The sequence below is a fragment of the Dipodomys ordii genome, unplaced genomic scaffold (genome assembly GCF_000151885.1).
Source record: "Dipodomys ordii isolate 6190 unplaced genomic scaffold, Dord_2.0 Scaffold36, whole genome shotgun sequence".
NCBI lineage: Eukaryota > Metazoa > Chordata > Mammalia > Rodentia > Heteromyidae > Dipodomys > Dipodomys ordii.
The window spans coordinates 11,916,554-11,932,734 of record NW_012267252.1 but is presented as its reverse complement, the minus strand read 5'-3'; the positions used below and the strand labels follow the sequence as shown (position 1 = coordinate 11,932,734).

General features: G+C 48.9%; 1 protein-coding gene across 1 annotated transcript in view; it reads right to left on the bottom strand.

Annotated features, from left to right (window-relative positions):
• Positions 1 to 328: 328 nt before the first annotated feature.
• Positions 329 to 16,181, bottom strand: part of Rbm20 (RNA binding motif protein 20) — a 62,010-nt gene continuing 46,157 nt past the window's right edge. The window contains exons 10-14 of the mRNA XM_013017603.1: positions 15,934 to 16,038; positions 13,790 to 14,447; positions 12,136 to 12,270; positions 4,367 to 4,488; positions 329 to 640 (exon numbers count right to left, since the gene is read on the bottom strand). Of these exons, the coding sequence (XP_012873057.1) occupies positions 530 to 640; positions 4,367 to 4,488; positions 12,136 to 12,270; positions 13,790 to 14,447; positions 15,934 to 16,038 (1,131 nt within the window). The 3' untranslated portion in view covers positions 329 to 529. The remainder of the gene's footprint in view (positions 641 to 4,366; positions 4,489 to 12,135; positions 12,271 to 13,789; positions 14,448 to 15,933; positions 16,039 to 16,181) is intronic.

The window sequence follows — 16,181 nt, the reverse complement described above, 5'->3', positions numbered from 1 at the left end:
CAGGATCTGGCTCAGCTCCCCAGTGCACGACGTCCAGGGGGCACACAGACACTGTGCTGCTTCCTGTCTACTGCGTAGCTCTCCACACCCAGGGCTTTCCGTCAAACATTTCCTTATATGACTCAGCCAGGCCTGGCCTGCTATATCTCATCAAGAACTTAAACACTGTGAAAATCCCTGAGAAGTTGGATTTTATGAAATGAAACCGATCCATGGCACAGAAGGCAGGAGAGGGGGGAGGGTACAAGAAGAGAGGAGAACAAATTCAAAGATTATAGGAGGAAAAAAAAAACCACAAAAAAAACCCCAAAATCAAGTTCCAGGGAACTAAAGTTGGGGACCTTCATTCAGCTGAACGTGCCAGGGTGACTTGACTCCTGGAGATACTTCAGGGGTATTTGAAAGTCTCTGGGAACAAACCCAAGCACTGCGCCCTGCCTGGATTTTCTAGTTCTGTCCCTGGGGCTGGATGGGCCCCCACCTCAGCAGGCTTCCTCTCTACCTCCCAGTGACAGCAGGGACAGCAGCATCAGAGCTTTTTCCTTTCAAAATGTGGCACAATTCCGCTGTTCTCCAGCCTGGGGCTGCGGGCCCCCTCGGATTCCTTCAGACCCTCCTCGGCTAGCTGGGACAAGTACTTCTGTAGTGAAAAGAGGAACAAAGAAAGCAGAGAGATGTCAGTGGTGGCCTGGTGGGTAAGGAGAGCCATGGGGGATGCCTGAGTCCCCTCTCCTAATGCCTGCGACCAGTGGGTGGGCACTCTCTACAGTCCTGGGGCTTCAGGACTCCATTAAATTAGTTTACAGATAATATGGGTCTCTTGTAAAAAACAAATAACATACAGAGGGCTCACAATAGCAACTACCTCCCCTCCCCCTTATTGGGCACAAAGCTCTTCTTTAAGCTCCTGACTTACATAAGTTTAAGACAACTCTACCTGTGTTCCAGAAAGAGCTTGGTCTCTAGGCAGCATGTCCATGTGTAAAGGGCAGAGGGAGAGAGGCTGGAGGGCAGAAGGCCAGCACCAGCCCAGGGGGACATCAGAGGCCGTTGGAGCGGGGTCCTAGAGGCCCCTCCAGGAGTGAAAAGTGGGCCCGTCCCCTATACAATTGGAAGCTGTCTCCACAACTCACACACACTGGTGGCTCAGGCTGGCCCCAGGGTATCTGGTGTCAACACCCTGAGAGGGGACTAGGAAAGGCCTGGGCCCCAACTGGGGTCCTCGGCTTGTCAGGGCCACAGGCAACAGAGCCGGAGTCCGAAGGGTTAGGTCCAGCCCAGTTGTTACGTGTACAAGCCCTGCTACCAGCTGACCTGGGTTCGAATCCCAGCAGTAAGTGAACTGAATAACCCTGGCCACCTGTGGAAGAAGGTGCCAGTGGAGCCCTGCGGGGCACTGCTGAGAAGCTGACAGCAAGCCGCTCAGAGCCTGGGGCACAGACCCTGGCACAGAACAAACACTTGGGGAATGGGGGTCTTTCTCAGAAGCGATGCCAGCCCTAGGCAGTGGAGGGAAGCCTCCCAACTTCTCTCAGCCTCCATTTTCGAATCTGTTCAATGGGGTCGAGCATGCCTTCCTCACCCCTTCCAGGATGAGGTTGTGGGAGGCTTTCAGGTGGGAGCAGCAAACTGGGAGAGGGGCCATGAGGATGTCTTGGGGCGAGGCTGCTGGGGGGAGGGCAGTGTGGCCTCTGCCTCTCGACTCAGGCAGGAGGGGAGAGCCAGTAGATGAGCATTTGCTCTCCACCACCTACAACCAGGCAGGAGTCTACTTTCCTGTCTGGCTGTGCTTGCACCTGCTGTTCCAGATCACCCCGGGTGGGCTAGCAGCACCTTGGCCACAAGCAGCCAGGCACAGCAGGGGTTGCACGGAGAGTCTGGAGAGGGGCCTTCCGTCCGCTCTGCCTGCCAGGGTATCCTGACTCCCACCTCGGGGCCTCCTGGTGGGTGCTAACTTTACAAGTTGCCTGACTGTGGAGTCAGCCAGCACCTGCTGCTTGGGCTGAATTCCTCGCTTTTCACACGTGCAGTGTGGATGGAATGAGTGAGGCTGTGTGGACAGAGCTGTTCTGTCAGGGCCACCGACAGAAACCCTATCTGAGAATCCCGGGGTGGAGGCTCCTGGCTCCCCAACAGGTGTGTGAGGGAAACTTGACCTGGGCCTGGCTAGTGTGAGGGGCTTAGGCAATGTCTACACCTGATGTGGCTGGAGATCACAGGAGCGGTGCTGGGTACTGGCTGGCTGTGAGGAGGGCACTCGGTCTGGGATTTGGTCCAGAGGACCAGAGCACAGTGCAGGACACAGCCCTGGAAAACAGACTGCTCTGGCGAGTCAGAACTCTTCCTGACCCTTGGAGTGGCGGTGACCTTGGTCTCCTTGGGGGCTGTACAATTTCACTAAGAATGCTGGGAAAGAGAAAAGAGGGTCTCAATGAAGTACTAGAACTTGTTTAAATACAGGTTCTTGGGCCCAGTCTAGAGAGAATAAGTTTATGGATGGATTGTGGGGGGGGGGGGGGGGTGTGGGGGGAGGATGGGAAGGGGGGAGGGGTTGTATCCGGGAAGCTGTTTCTTTTGTTGTTTGTTTGTTTGTTTTGTTTTTTTAATGCGGCTGGGACAAAGCCAGTGATGAGTTAGGATTCCTTCCAGCTTGTTCTTCTATAGGCGATGATGTCTTCAGGCCAAACAGTTGTCCTCAGCTGGCTCTGTGGATCTCAGTCTGAACCCCTTGTTTCGGCCAAGTCAGACCTTCATCCCCCCCCCCTACCCCCGCCCGCCCCCGAGGGCCTGTGGTTGCCAGGGTCACAGAACAGCTGTTCTCTAGAGGGAAATCTAGACGCTTAAATGACCTGAGTTTGGAAGCAGGCAGTGATAGCCTCTTACAAACAGTGACCCCGGCCATGTCATTATGGGTCTCAGTTTCCAAGACCAGCTTAGTGGAGTAAAAAGAGGCAAGTGATTAAGAATCAGGTGATCTGATCTGAGGCCGAGTAACTTACTATCTGCCTGGCCTTGGACCAATCAAACTGCTCTTCTCTGAGCCTCAGTTTCCTCAGTTATAAAACAAGAGAGTTTGTAAATTGATATGACAAATTGAAACCACTTTGTACAACCACTTAAAGACAAATTGCTGTTTAAATTTAAGAAAAAAAGTTAAATAAGAGAGTCATCCCATGTTTGAGTTTCTCAATTAGGGGTACACATTATAATCATGTAGAGAACTTTTCAAATTACATATTCTTACCCTCCCCACTCTACTAAGTATTTGACATGGTACATGTACTTCCAGAATGCTGAACAAGTATTTGTTCACATTCCTGGTTTAAACAACTCAAATAGTCACTCTAACAATTTAATTATAACATCAATGTCTGGCCTGCAATTGGGGCATAGACATCACAGAGACTTGTTGAGTTGATCCATAGGATCAACATCTGGTTTGATTTTTATGTTTCCCCCTGGGCGTCTGATCTACCTGTCCCTGTTAAGTTGCCTGTACCAGAAGTTAACCATGAAAACCATATTCTAACATACATTTTACAATTGATGGCACCTACTTTTCATTTCCAGAATTCGTTATCAAAAAATAGTGTCAGCCGGGCACCGGTGGCTCACACCTGTAATCCTAGCTACTCAGGAGGGTGAGATCTGAGGATTGTGGTTCAAAGCCAGCCTGGGCAGGAAATGCCATGAAACTCTTATCTCCAATAAAACTACCAAAAAATTGGATGTAGCACTGTGGCTCAAGGGGTAGAGTGCTAGCCTTGAGCTGAAGAGCTGAGGGACAGAGCTCAGGCCCAGAGTTCAAGCCCCATGACCAACCCCACCTCAAAAGAATAGTATCATAGGTTGGAAATGTGGCTTAGGGGGAGAATGTATGTGTTTGGTATGCTTGACTTTAATCCCAAGTGTGCCAAACATTAATAAAAATGAATATCCATTTATGAATGATGGCAACATAGATTAGATGAATATGGTATACAACATTTTTTTTTTTTCCTGATCCTGAGGCCCTGAATTCAGGGCCTGGATACTGTCCCTGAGGCTCTTAGTGCTCAAGGCTAACACTCAGGCCACAGTGCCACTTCCAGCTTTTTCTGAGTAGTTTGTTGGAGAGAAGAGTCTCATGGACTTTTCTGTCTGGATGGCTTTGAACCAAGACCCTGAGCCCACCAACAACGTATTTTTGTATGTGATGTTTTATTATACCAAGCTACTTTATTATTTTATTTATTGCTTGTCTCCTATATTAGAATGGAAGCTAGAGTCACAGGCAAGTAAGACACCAGACTCTAACTACATGCCTGGGGAGCCATGCAGGGTCAGCACATTTAGGTCCACCCAAGTGAGGAAGGCTGACAGTTACCTGTAAGTTCCTGTAGTGGACAGCACTGCGACAATGGCTCACCTTCGCCGCCTCCTCACTGGTGTAGAACAGCCCACAGAGCTTGCAATAAAACCCAGTCCTGGGAACCACGAACTCCACACCTGGGGGGAGGAGGGATGAACAGGCAGTGTTACAGAGGCAGTGGGAGGCCCCTGTGGTCCAACCAGCCAGCAGAAGAGTTCCATCCCTCCCTGGCTGTTGACTTTGGCTAGGACCTAGCTTCTCCAAGCCTTACCTCAGTCTCCTCCTTTGCACAACAGTCACAGAGATCAGTGGCTGCTTCATTCACAGGGGTGATTAGGAATGTAAAGGCTGTGCTCCGAGAGCAGGGCGGTGAGCACTTCATAATTAGATGTTCTGCCATCAGAAAACAATTCGAATCTTGTTTGGAAACCCAGGTCCAGGCTCTCCTACCTCAACCTCAACTTCCGGGAAGAGGAGAAAAGTCAGGGCTTTCTTGTCCACCTGTCTTTGGGTTCCATTTCTCCATATCGTACCCCTCTCCGCAGTTTCGGTGATTCAGATTCTGGAAGCATTCTCTGATTTATTTTACAATTTCTTTCAGTAAAATAAAACTTGAAACTACATAAAATTGAGGAGAAAAAAAAAAAAACCACCCAGAGCCACTGTAATCCAAATACTTCCTTCCACAGAATATCTTGTGGGGCTCTCCCTATTTCTTGGCCGTTTTACGCATACCTTGAATGCTATTCCGTGTCTTTCCTTTTCCAGGTGATGATGCAGCACCCACGTGTCCCCGTCATCCTGCCCCCTGTATCTCTGGCCCGTCACTTAGTAGCATTTCCCTTATGATCTAGTAAATGTAACTCAGACTTCTAGGCCATTCTGATTCCAGGAGAGAGAAACAAGGCCTTCCGGTCACAGCGAGTTGGTGGTGACACAAAGCAGAGAGGAGAATTCATATCTGAAGCCACGGTGGCCAGGCCAGCCTCCACCAAGGTGTTTGGAAGGTTGGCTTAGGAAAGAGCCTGGTCCTGAGAGGGTGTAGGTCAGATGCTAAGAACCTATATGATCTGGGAGTGACCCTCCAATGCACCCCCACCCCAGGATTTTCTTGCCTGAAAAATGGAGATACAAAGAACAAGTTCTCTGTATACAAGGTAGCTGGAAGTGATAAGAGAGGAGGGTGTGAGGGCTATGGAAGCCGGGCTGCCCTGGAGCTAAACCAGGGGAGTAAGGCTGGGATGCCCAGATCCCTCTTGCAAGTGGGGGGCATGCCCCGCATGGGTGTAGAGCACATTGGCTGGGTGGGGCTGCTCCCCTCTCCTGCAAGAGTAGGGGTGCGGGAACTCCTTGAAGGGCCTCTACCACAGAGGGAGGGCCCTGAGCTAGCCTGGGACCAAAGTCCTGGCTTCCGTCTCACCAGGAGCTTCATGCTTAGGCAACCCTGTCACGAGAAGCAGCCTAAACTTGTAATTAAAAGTTGGATGGCTTCACTCTTTGCTGGGCCTCAGTGGCTCACGCCTGTAATCCTAGCTACTCAGGAGGCTGAGATCTGAGGATCAGGGTTCAAAGCCAACCCAAGCAGGAAAGTCCCTGAGATTCTTATCTCCAATTAATCACCAGAAAACCAGAAGTGGCACTGTGGCTCAAAGAGATAAAGAGTACTAACCTTGTGTGAACGAGCTCAGGGACAGTGCCCAGGCCCTGAGTTCAAGCCTCATGACAAATACACACACACACACACACACACACACACACACACACACACACACACACACACTAATATGAAGAGGGATCTCTGAGGGAGGAACAGAGGTGGCCAGGAGGCCTGCCTGCAGCTACACCGCTGCACTGCGGTTTATGCCTTAAGTGCCACAGAACCTCCAGCAGTCCCCCAAAGTGAAAGTGTCTCACCCAGCAGAGGGGACCAGAGGGAGCAGAATGCCCTCCTCCTTCTCCCCCTCCTCCCACCTGAATCAGCTAGGTTGACTCACTTCCGACACAGGTTCAGTCCCCTTTCTCACTGTTCCACAGGGAGCCCAGGCTACAACAACAACAAAAAAGCTCTGCAACTGAGCCCACCCACCAGAGAGAGGCGGGTGACTGAAGCCACATCCTCTCTCCTATACCAGACCCCGTAGTGTGAGAGCCCCAGAAGCTGAGCCGTAAGACAGGAAAGGACTGGGAGATTGGAAGGCCTTCTCTCAACATACTCTCAGAGTGCTGAGAGTTTCCTGAAAACCTCAATCAGTCCTGGCTCGATAGGAATTCAGTTTTCTATCCTGGGTGTAGGCAATTCCACCCCAAACTTTCTGGGAGCTTGGGGGATAGACAAAAGCCTATGCAAATGGTAAGTCATTTACAGCTTACCTCCACTTCCTAAGATAAGGAAGCCATTTATCACGAGAATAAGATTGTATCCCATGATTGGTGCTGGTGACTTCAAGGATATTGATTAAGATTGTATCACATGATTGGTGCTGGTGACTTCCAGAATAGTGATATCTGACTTTCTGTACTCTACTCAATAAATACTTGGAAAATGGACCTTGGGCACCTGAAGCTGGAGAAAGGCTTCAGGCACCTGGTGCCCTAACCTCAAGTCCATGGTCCGGTGTCCGTTACTGCCTTGTCCCGGTGGCACTGGGTTGCAACACTGTAGGGTCAGCCAACTGATGGCACCAGGAATAAAACCCTGGGGTTTCCACTATCCTCCCAGACAAGGCCTCTTGGTCCCTGACCTGGGATCTCCCAACCACTCATGGGGCACAGCTGCCTTAGGGGCTTCCACAATACAGGAAGCAGAGGCTGAGATTGGAATTGTGGCCCTTTAGGACTAGAGCAGTTTAGTTCCCATTGATGGGCTTCAGGGAGAGATTTTACATGAGTAAAGATCCCTGTTTCCATAACCAAAAGCTTGGGAAGCCAGGTGCTCAAGTCTTATGCCAGTAATCCTAGCTACTCAGGAGGCTGAGATCTGAGGATCATGCTTATCTAAAGATCATGGTTGGAAGTGGCGCTGTAGCTCAAGTGGTAGAGCGCTTGCCTTGAGCTGAAGAGCTGAGGGACAGAGCCCAGGCCCAGAGTTCAAGCCCCACGACCGACAAAAAAAAAAAAAGATCATGGTTATCTAAGGATCATGGTTCAAAGCCAGCCTCAAATAACCACCAGAAACCCAGAAACGAAGTTGTGGTTCAAAGTGGTAGAATGCTACCCTTGAGCAAAAAAGAGCTCAGGAAAAATGCCCAGGCTCTGAGTTAAAAAAAAAAAAAAAGCTTGGAAACCATGAGATACAGAAAAAATGGAACTTTAGGGTCAGCTATGTCTAGTGCTTGTATTTATAAGCTGTGTGGCTTCAGGCTTATCACATACCCTCTCTGAGTTTAGTTTCCTCAGCTGTAAAGAGAAATAATCTCACAAAAGCAGCTTTTAGAGGAAGCACTTCTTGCATTTGTCATTTTGTGTGTGTTTTCAAAAAATTTTTGTTTGGAAACCCATGTTTAATATGTCTTGACAGAAGCCAAGTGTGGGAGTGCTGGCTTTCTCTGCCTGCCGATCTCTCTCCAAGGCTGCCCCCAGAGAACCAGCTCCAACCTTTGGCAGCAAATCCAACCCCCCCCCCCCAGTATCAGAAAATAAAAGCTTTGGGGAAAGAGAAGCAAGGGCAAGAAAATGCGTGAGCAGCTCTTAACCCACACCAGAATACCTAGGGTTTGCTTCAGGCAGCTATGCCCACAACAGGGGTTTGGGGATGCCTCTAGAATGTGGGGACCTGGTTGGTGGCAGCATCCAGAATCACCATACCAGTCTTAATGAGGCCAGAGGCCCTCTCGTTTTCCAGCTTGTATTAAGTACAATCATTACAGCTGCATTTGCCTACTAATAATAGCTCCTGGCCTGGGTAATTATGACTCTGTCATCCTAGTAAAGCCTGGGTGGGTAGGGGCGGGGGGTGAGGATGGGGTGCACTCACTTTTTGCCAGCGAGGCTGTTTGGTTCTGGTAGGAGCAGGCCTTGGCAGGTTAGTGTTGGCTAGGGTCACACAGAGCTGGCCTGGGTCACATGGGCAGTGCCCTTCCCCGGCCAGGCCCATTCCTAGTCCCCGAAAACAAGACTGGTATCCCTTTTCTCAGAGTGAGGAGCCCAATCCTTAGCACCCGATTTTACCTCCCTACTCTTCACAGGGACAAAGCCAGAATATGGTCTCTGCCTCCTTGAAATCTGTCGGTAGGAAGCATGAAAGCCATGGTGATAAGAAGCATCTAGGCCTCAGTAAATAATCTGAGAATGACCAGTAACAACAGACAACCCTCAGGAAGTACTCGTGACCGGAAGTCACCACGACTTCAGCACACACATTCATTCTATCCTCAATAACTCTTCTGGGTAGGATTCTGTTACTCTCCCTGCCTTGTAGCAGACACGAGATTTGAATCCATGGACTGAAGCCACAGCCTGTGCTCTTAACTTCGGCACTTTGGCACAAGAATTGTCTTTCTTGTGCTATGCTTCCATCTGAATTCAGCAGAGTGGTCAGAGACCAATCTGACAGTGATCTTGAGAAAGTCTCTGGGCTTGAATTTGCTCACCTGGTAAACACAGGATAGAGCGGCACAGAGCACAGATTTTTCTTCCCAAGGGACCAATGAGCCAACAGTTCTCTGCCATAACTGAAGACAAGCTGATTTCAGTTCAAACTGTAAACTACCTAAATGTCCCTCCGCAGGTAGATGACAGAATATGTGCTTCCCCACCCACACAGTGAAGTACTAACAGTCAAAAGAAGCAGACCATGCCTCTCAGTGAATGCTAAGCAGAAGTCAGGCAAAACCAGCACTACAGGATTCCCTTGCATATAAGACACTAGAAAACACAGTGACAGAAAGACATCAGTGGCTACCTGGAGACTGAAGTGGAGAAAAGGAATCTGAGGAAACTGGGAAAGGGGCAATGAGCAAGGCTCACCATCTTGACGACCACTGCCGTCTTACAAAGATACACACACACACATCAACACTGAACAAACGGCCCCTTTTAACTATGTGCACTCCAGGCTGGGAAGGTGGCCTAGTGGTAGAGTGCTTCACTAGCATGCATGAAGCCCTAGGTTCCATTCCTCAGTACCACATACACAGAAAAAGCTAGAAGTGGCTCTGTGGCTCAAATGGTGGAGAACTAGCCTTCCGCAAAAGGGCAGTGCCCGGGTCCTGAGGTCAAGCCCCAGGACTGGCAAAAATTTAAAAAAAAAACACACACATGCATTTTATCATCAGATGGCTATGCCTTAGTGACACTGCTTAAAAAGCCAAAATGAGATGCCATTTTCCTCCTAACAGGTTGGCAAAGATGAAAATCCGATATCCTAAGTTGGCAAGGAGGTGAGGAATGGGAACTCCCTCTCAGTGAATAGCAGTGAGGACTGGTAACATCATTTTGGAGTGCAATTTAGAAGCAATTATAAAGATTAAAAAATGCAAATATATACAGTCCTGCAATACCGCCTCCCCCCGCCCCCAACCTGGCTAGCATCCTGTCTCACCAACACGCAATGGGAACTTACTAGACAAGCACCTGGGGAAGGAGCAGGGGACAGGGTGAGGACTGACTACCAGAATTTAAACCCAGACTCTAGTCTTTGGCAATCATTTGCTTGTGACTCTGCATCTCAGGTTTCTTTTCTGAAAAGCTGCCTGGTGCTGAGTGATAGTAAATGACAGTTCATCTGGTATGGCATTTTCATAATGGAAAAGACAAATCAAGCTAACAACCTAAATCCTCACCAGGCGAGGAAAGGATCAACAAGTGTGGGTACAGGGTTTATGATGGGATATTTGCAGTGGTTGAAAGAGAATGTATTCTCTGTGGGCTGACACAGTGAGCTCTTAAGAGTAGCCGTTAAGAAAGAAGTACTTACAGAAAATTAAAAATTAAAAGAAAAAAAGGTTCATCACAACAATATTCAGAGTGTGATCTTATTATTATTATTTTTTTTGGAGGAGAGAAGCTCTCCCACATGACATGACAATGGCCATCTCTGGAGGCTGGGGTGGAGAGACAGAAGAGGTAAGACCTTCATTGAGTGTCTGTTTTTATTTGCACCTGGACTGAGGCCTAACTTAGAACCTTGCATTCTTGCTTGGCTTTTTCACTCAAGGCTGGTGTTCTACCACTATACATACCTCCACTCCCAGTTTTTTTCTGGTTAATTGGAATAAGAATCTCTTGAATTTTTCAGTTCCTGCTGGCTTCATATTGTGATTCTCAGACTTCAGTGCCCGTGGTAGCTAGGATTACAGGTGTGAGTCACTAGCATCTGGCAATGACACCTTTCATATTGACTTTATATGACTCTTACTTTCTAAAGATTTCTTACAGTAATCTTTGACACTTTCTGTAATGGAACACAATACAAAAAGTCACAAATTACAAAGAAGCGGATTTCACTCTTAATTTCTGCTGTGTCAATTAGATTCCAGGTTTTTGGAAGGCTGATACTTGTGTTATTATACTCTGCATTCTACCAGAATACTTAGTTCAGTGCTATGGGATTTAATAGATGCTTAATGACTAATCAAACACACGAATGAACTGTTAATTTCGAGAGGCAGGCCCTCCTGGGTCCTGGCTTCGCAATTCTGGTTTCAAAATGCCTATAGATGCCTCATAGTTCATTCCAAAATCTGTCTTTTCTCTTTTTTTTCAATTTTTTTATCTTGAAAGGTATAATACAGCAATTTGTCCCTTTAAAAAAAATTGCAGCTCTCTAAATCTGACACTACAAATATCACACACTTGGATGAAAGAAACAGAACGGGTTTTGCTGTTGTTTTCAAAGGAGAAGGAAAAGACAAGAGAAACGTGGTAGAAAGGGTAAGCCTCACTTTGATTAGCCTGTGAGTGGAGGCCCTGGGGGTCGGCATGGCTGTAGGCTTGGCTTCTCACACTTCCTGTGACACTTCCCCAAGTGACACTCTCTGAAGCTCTCCCTGAGAGCAGCTTTGACCATTCCTTAATCTTGTTTTTTCCCAACCTTTAAGAGTCAATACAGAGATCAAAAGGTGGTATCAACTGGAATGAGAATTGCTAGTCAGGTTAGTTAGTGGTGGTGGTTGAACTGGCCAGAAAACTTCCTTAAAAGTTCCTTTCCACGGCGCACTGAGACTCTGCTTCACTCTGTCTGGAAGTGTGGGTGAGGCCGTGCTATTAGTGAACTCCCTCCCCAGCCCACTCTTAACACATCCATCCTTGAAAAACCACTCATTGGGTCCAATTCTGTGTTACAGCTGAGAAGATGAAGGCTCAAGAAGGTATAATGATTTGGCTGAGGACATATGGTCATCACGAATGGAACAAGAAGGACAAAGTCCCAGGTGTGTGTGTGTGTGTGTGTGTGTGTGTGCGCGCGCGCGAGCGTGTGTGTGTGCGTGCGTGCGTGCGTGCATGCGTGCGTGTGTGCGCACGCGCACGCGCACTGCTGCCTTTATCAACAGAGGTTGCAAAGCCTGCTGGGATCTGGGCTGGACTTAAAAAGTCTGTGTGGTCAGTAATCAGGCATTGGAGAGTGGCCAGCCTTTGTTTGCCTTGAGTCCTCGTGTGGCTCAAGGTTTGTTTCCTTGAAGTATCTGGTCTATCCTGGGAAACTAAAATGACAAACTATAAAAATAGCCTCTTGCAAAATGACAACATTAAAAACAACAAACACAACGGAATGATGGAAAGCCTTCTCAAGCTCTGAGAAGTTTGCTCGAGACCTGTAATTTCCTGGAGCTGAATATTTTACCTACCTAGAGGAATGCTAAGTTCACTGAACACATCCTCTGGCTCCCAGGAAGGCAAAGAAAGGGGTTCTTTAAGCTCCGCCTCGGTATATTCTGGTGATCTCACGCCCAGAGATTTCATTTCCGTGTACCTGGAGCTTTCTGCAAAACATGAACACCCCTCCCCCCCAGGGGGAGGAAAAAAGGAAGAAGGAGAAGAAGAATGAAGCACAGCATGTCTCAAAAGAGTCCCTGTAATTCTGTCCCCTGCACTGTGTGACTGGGACTTGTCCCTTGGACTGTTTAATCACATGGGGCTGAGGCTACCACTGCTAATTAGAACCAAAGCCCTATAATTAAGAGCATTTTCCATTGCCAAAAAAATGCCACACACAATAAAACTTGGCCCATCTTTGTACTTGGCCTGGGGGGGTTGGACAACTAATGCCTTCAGATGGGATGATCCACTCCCACTCTCCCAAACCGGTATCGCCCCATCTCTGCAGGCACAGAGATTGTTGAAGGGCAAAAATTGTGCTGACATCCACTGAATCTGGCCAAGAAAACCATGCCATTCTCACCCCAGGCTTGTGGAGCGGGGCTATTAAATATGAACTCCAAACACTGGGTAAGCTAATAAACCACTAACACCAGCACATGTCGGGACCCATACTGCAAGACAGAAGGGGTTCCGTGAGAGCTAGGTGAAGATGGCGGGGATCCTTTCTTCTTGTCTGCTCCAGACAAGGCTGGACCTCAGGTATTACCCTACCCATGCCAGTCATCACCATGGAGATTCAGGTCCAGAGCGAATAACAGCTCAGGTCAGCTTGACATGGAGGAAACCCCAAGCCTCCAGGTCACTGCAGGCTTGGCTACCCACAAGGCTCTGGGTTGAGATGCTATTTTGTTCAGCCTTTTCTCTAGATGTTATGCCCCAGGACCTTTACTGCAACCTCAGTTTACAGCACAAGCTTTCTATAAAATGGATCTCTAGTTCTTTTCACTATGAGAATCATCAGAGCTACTCTCTCCCCTCCCTATACTAAGCCCTTGATGGATCTCAGATTCCACTTGGCAGAGAAGCCAGGACTTAGCCTATTTTAAACTCTCTAGTTCATGATGTCACAGTACCCAGCATAGCCACAACATCACCTCCGGTGGAGGTGGAGTGGCTCCCAGGACAAGTCCCGTATCACTGTCAGACCCTGGAGAAAAATGGGACTGAGATGGTAGGAAGGGGAACAAGCCATTTCCCCCAGTGAGACCCTATAGTTTCCTTGCATGTACCCATTTTCCCCGACCTGATAAGGAAATAACCACCAGAGGGTCCCCTGCTGTCCAGGCCGGGGTGACTGCCTGATCCCAAGTTCTTTTGGCTAAATCGAGAAGCTAATTGCAGTTGTCTGAGACCCTCAGAAAAGTCTACCCTTCGCTGAGTTTTGCTTCTCTGAATACATGCAGCTTCCTATCTGATTTCCTTCCCACCATTCCCTGAAAGCACAAAGAGCTTAGCCAGGCCATTAGAGGCTGGCTTCCATGAATGCAGGACTTTCTGCACGGGCTTTCCACCAGTGGAAAGCTCCTGCATGCCTGTGCCAGTCTGCACATGCCCATACTTCTTCCTGGAAGCAGTGGTCCGATCCGCCCAGCCACCCCTGAGGAATGGGGAGGTAGTTACCCTCGGTCAACACGCCTTGGCAAGCCTGGCTTTGGAGGTTGCTTTCAGTGGGGGGGCCGGCTTTCTCCTCCACAGGGCTGCCTTCACAAGCCCCATCTTCGGGAGACCCTCCGGCCTTGCAGTCATCGAGAAATGGGCTAGGCTGCCGGGCCCTCTCCTCTGCTGGCTGGGGGGAAGACATTTGCTGGGCTGCAGGGGCTAGGCGCACGTCTGAGCCCTCTGCTCCCTTTGCCTCCTTCTCGTAGCAATCTGAGTCCTCCAGTGAGAGGCCTGTCTCGCATTCAGCTGGCTTCCGCTCAGCATCCAGATTTAGGCCAGGCATCTCCACGTCCGTGTCACTGGGACAGCGCGTGGAAACAGAAGGCAGTTGTCCGGGCAGCTTGAGGCTAATGTCTGCAGTCCCATTCCCTACGGCCTCTCTCTCCTTGCTGAAAGCCTTGGGCAAGTCCAGGTCTAAGCTGGCCATCACACATGGACACATTTCCTGGCAGATTTTGTCTTTCTGGCTAATGGGCATAATTTCTTCCAGCTCTGGGATGTCTGGTTCCATGATAAAATCTTCTTCTTCTCCCACCTCATCCACTGTGACCAGCTCCTCCATGTTGGTGGGGTACCAACTCTCTCCTTCTGCCTCGCTTCCACTTTCCCAGTCTTGTTCCTGCATAAGAAGGCAGAGGGATGTGAGAGGGTGGCCTAGAGCATTCGATCAGAGGCACACACCTACCCACAAAGAACCCATGAAAGCAGAAGGTTATTGACTGTTTTCTCTCTGCCTGGGAAAGGTTTACTGGGTAATTAAAAGCTGTGAAGCATCCCAGAACCAGTGGCCTCACACCTATAATCCTAGCTACTCAGGTGGCTGAGATGTGAGGATTACGGGTCAAAACCAGCCTGGGCAGGAAAGTCTATGAGATTCTTTTTGTTTGTTTGTTTGTTTTTGTCAGTTGTGGGGCCTGAACTCTGGGCCTGGGCGCTGTCCCTCAGCTCTTCAGCTCATGGCTAGTGCTCTACTACTTGAGCCAAATGCCACTTCCAACTTTTTCTGCTTATGTGGTGCTAAGGAATCGAACCCAGGGCCTCATGCATGCAAGGCAAGCATTCTACCACGGAGCCACCTTCCCAGCCCTCTATGAGATTCTTATTTCTACTTAACCACCAAAATACCAGAAGTGGAACCATGGCTTACATGGTTAGAGCATCAGAAAAAAATTAATATAAATTAAAAAAATAAAAGAGTTGTGAAGTCCCCAAGTCCCATATAATCAATTCATTGCCTGGGGCGGGGGTGTTCCAAAATGGCACAGGGTTTAGAATAATCCCTTAATGCTTAATCCACCATGTTTGAAATAGCTCAAAGAATTTTAAACCCCTGAGACATCACAGGTGTTCAATATGTAGTTTTTGAGTGAATGAATGATCAAGTCACAAATATGTACTTACTAGGGCGATTTCCTTGTATGTGAAGGCATCACTAAAAGTCATAATGGCAAAATCCCTCACACAATACCTCCAAACACACTCCACAGCAAGGGTGCAACTTTCAGCCTTACACCCGATCCCTGCAAAACTATCCCCTGGTGTTCCGGGCAGCTCTTCCGCTCAGCGGACACATCTAGATCAGCTTCTCCTGACCGGAAAGGCACGAAGCTGGCCGTGGTCCAAGGACATTTCTTGTTGCTGTAGAAGCCCAGCCTCGGAGAATGGTAGCTGCATTTTTCTTTTTTAATTAGGTATGGTGATCTTTATGAACACAGTACATGGCTTGTTAATCCTAGGGTCTGGGCTTGCTGAGGTCAGAGGCCCAGCTCAAGTACCGGAATCACTGCTACCCACCCCCCTCAGGGACTGGCCTATTTTGGGAGCCTGGCGCTAAAGCCTGAGAGTTTTTCTGGGGGCACATGTTTTGTCTTAGGAGCATAGCCAAGTTTGCTGGAGTGTGAGGCAGAGCCCAGACTTGTGGATCACCATCTCCCCAGCAGGGACTGTACTTGGGGTGGGGGAGGGCGGGGAACGCCCATTCATGGAACCCTGAGCAGACACCTTCCACACACAGTGGGTCAGAGCCAGGCAGGATGAGGACACCCGTGTCTTGGTTCCCCGACCGCTGAATGGGACAACACAGCTGGGGTGTGGAACCTGTTTACCTTCTGTGTCCTGGCGCTTTCTGGAAATGAGGACTCTGTCTCTTTCTCCTGACTGCCCACTGCTTGGGGACTTTCCTCTGTGCCTTCCCGTTGCTCTTTTCCAGCCTTACCAAAGGAAGAACAGAACAAACAACATCAAGAGTGAGCAGAGACAGAGAAGAGGGGAATGGCAGTGTCAAATGCATTTCTCACACATCGTTTCCTTTTGTGTCCCAGGATCTCTGAGAGGGGCGGCTGCTGTGGCCACC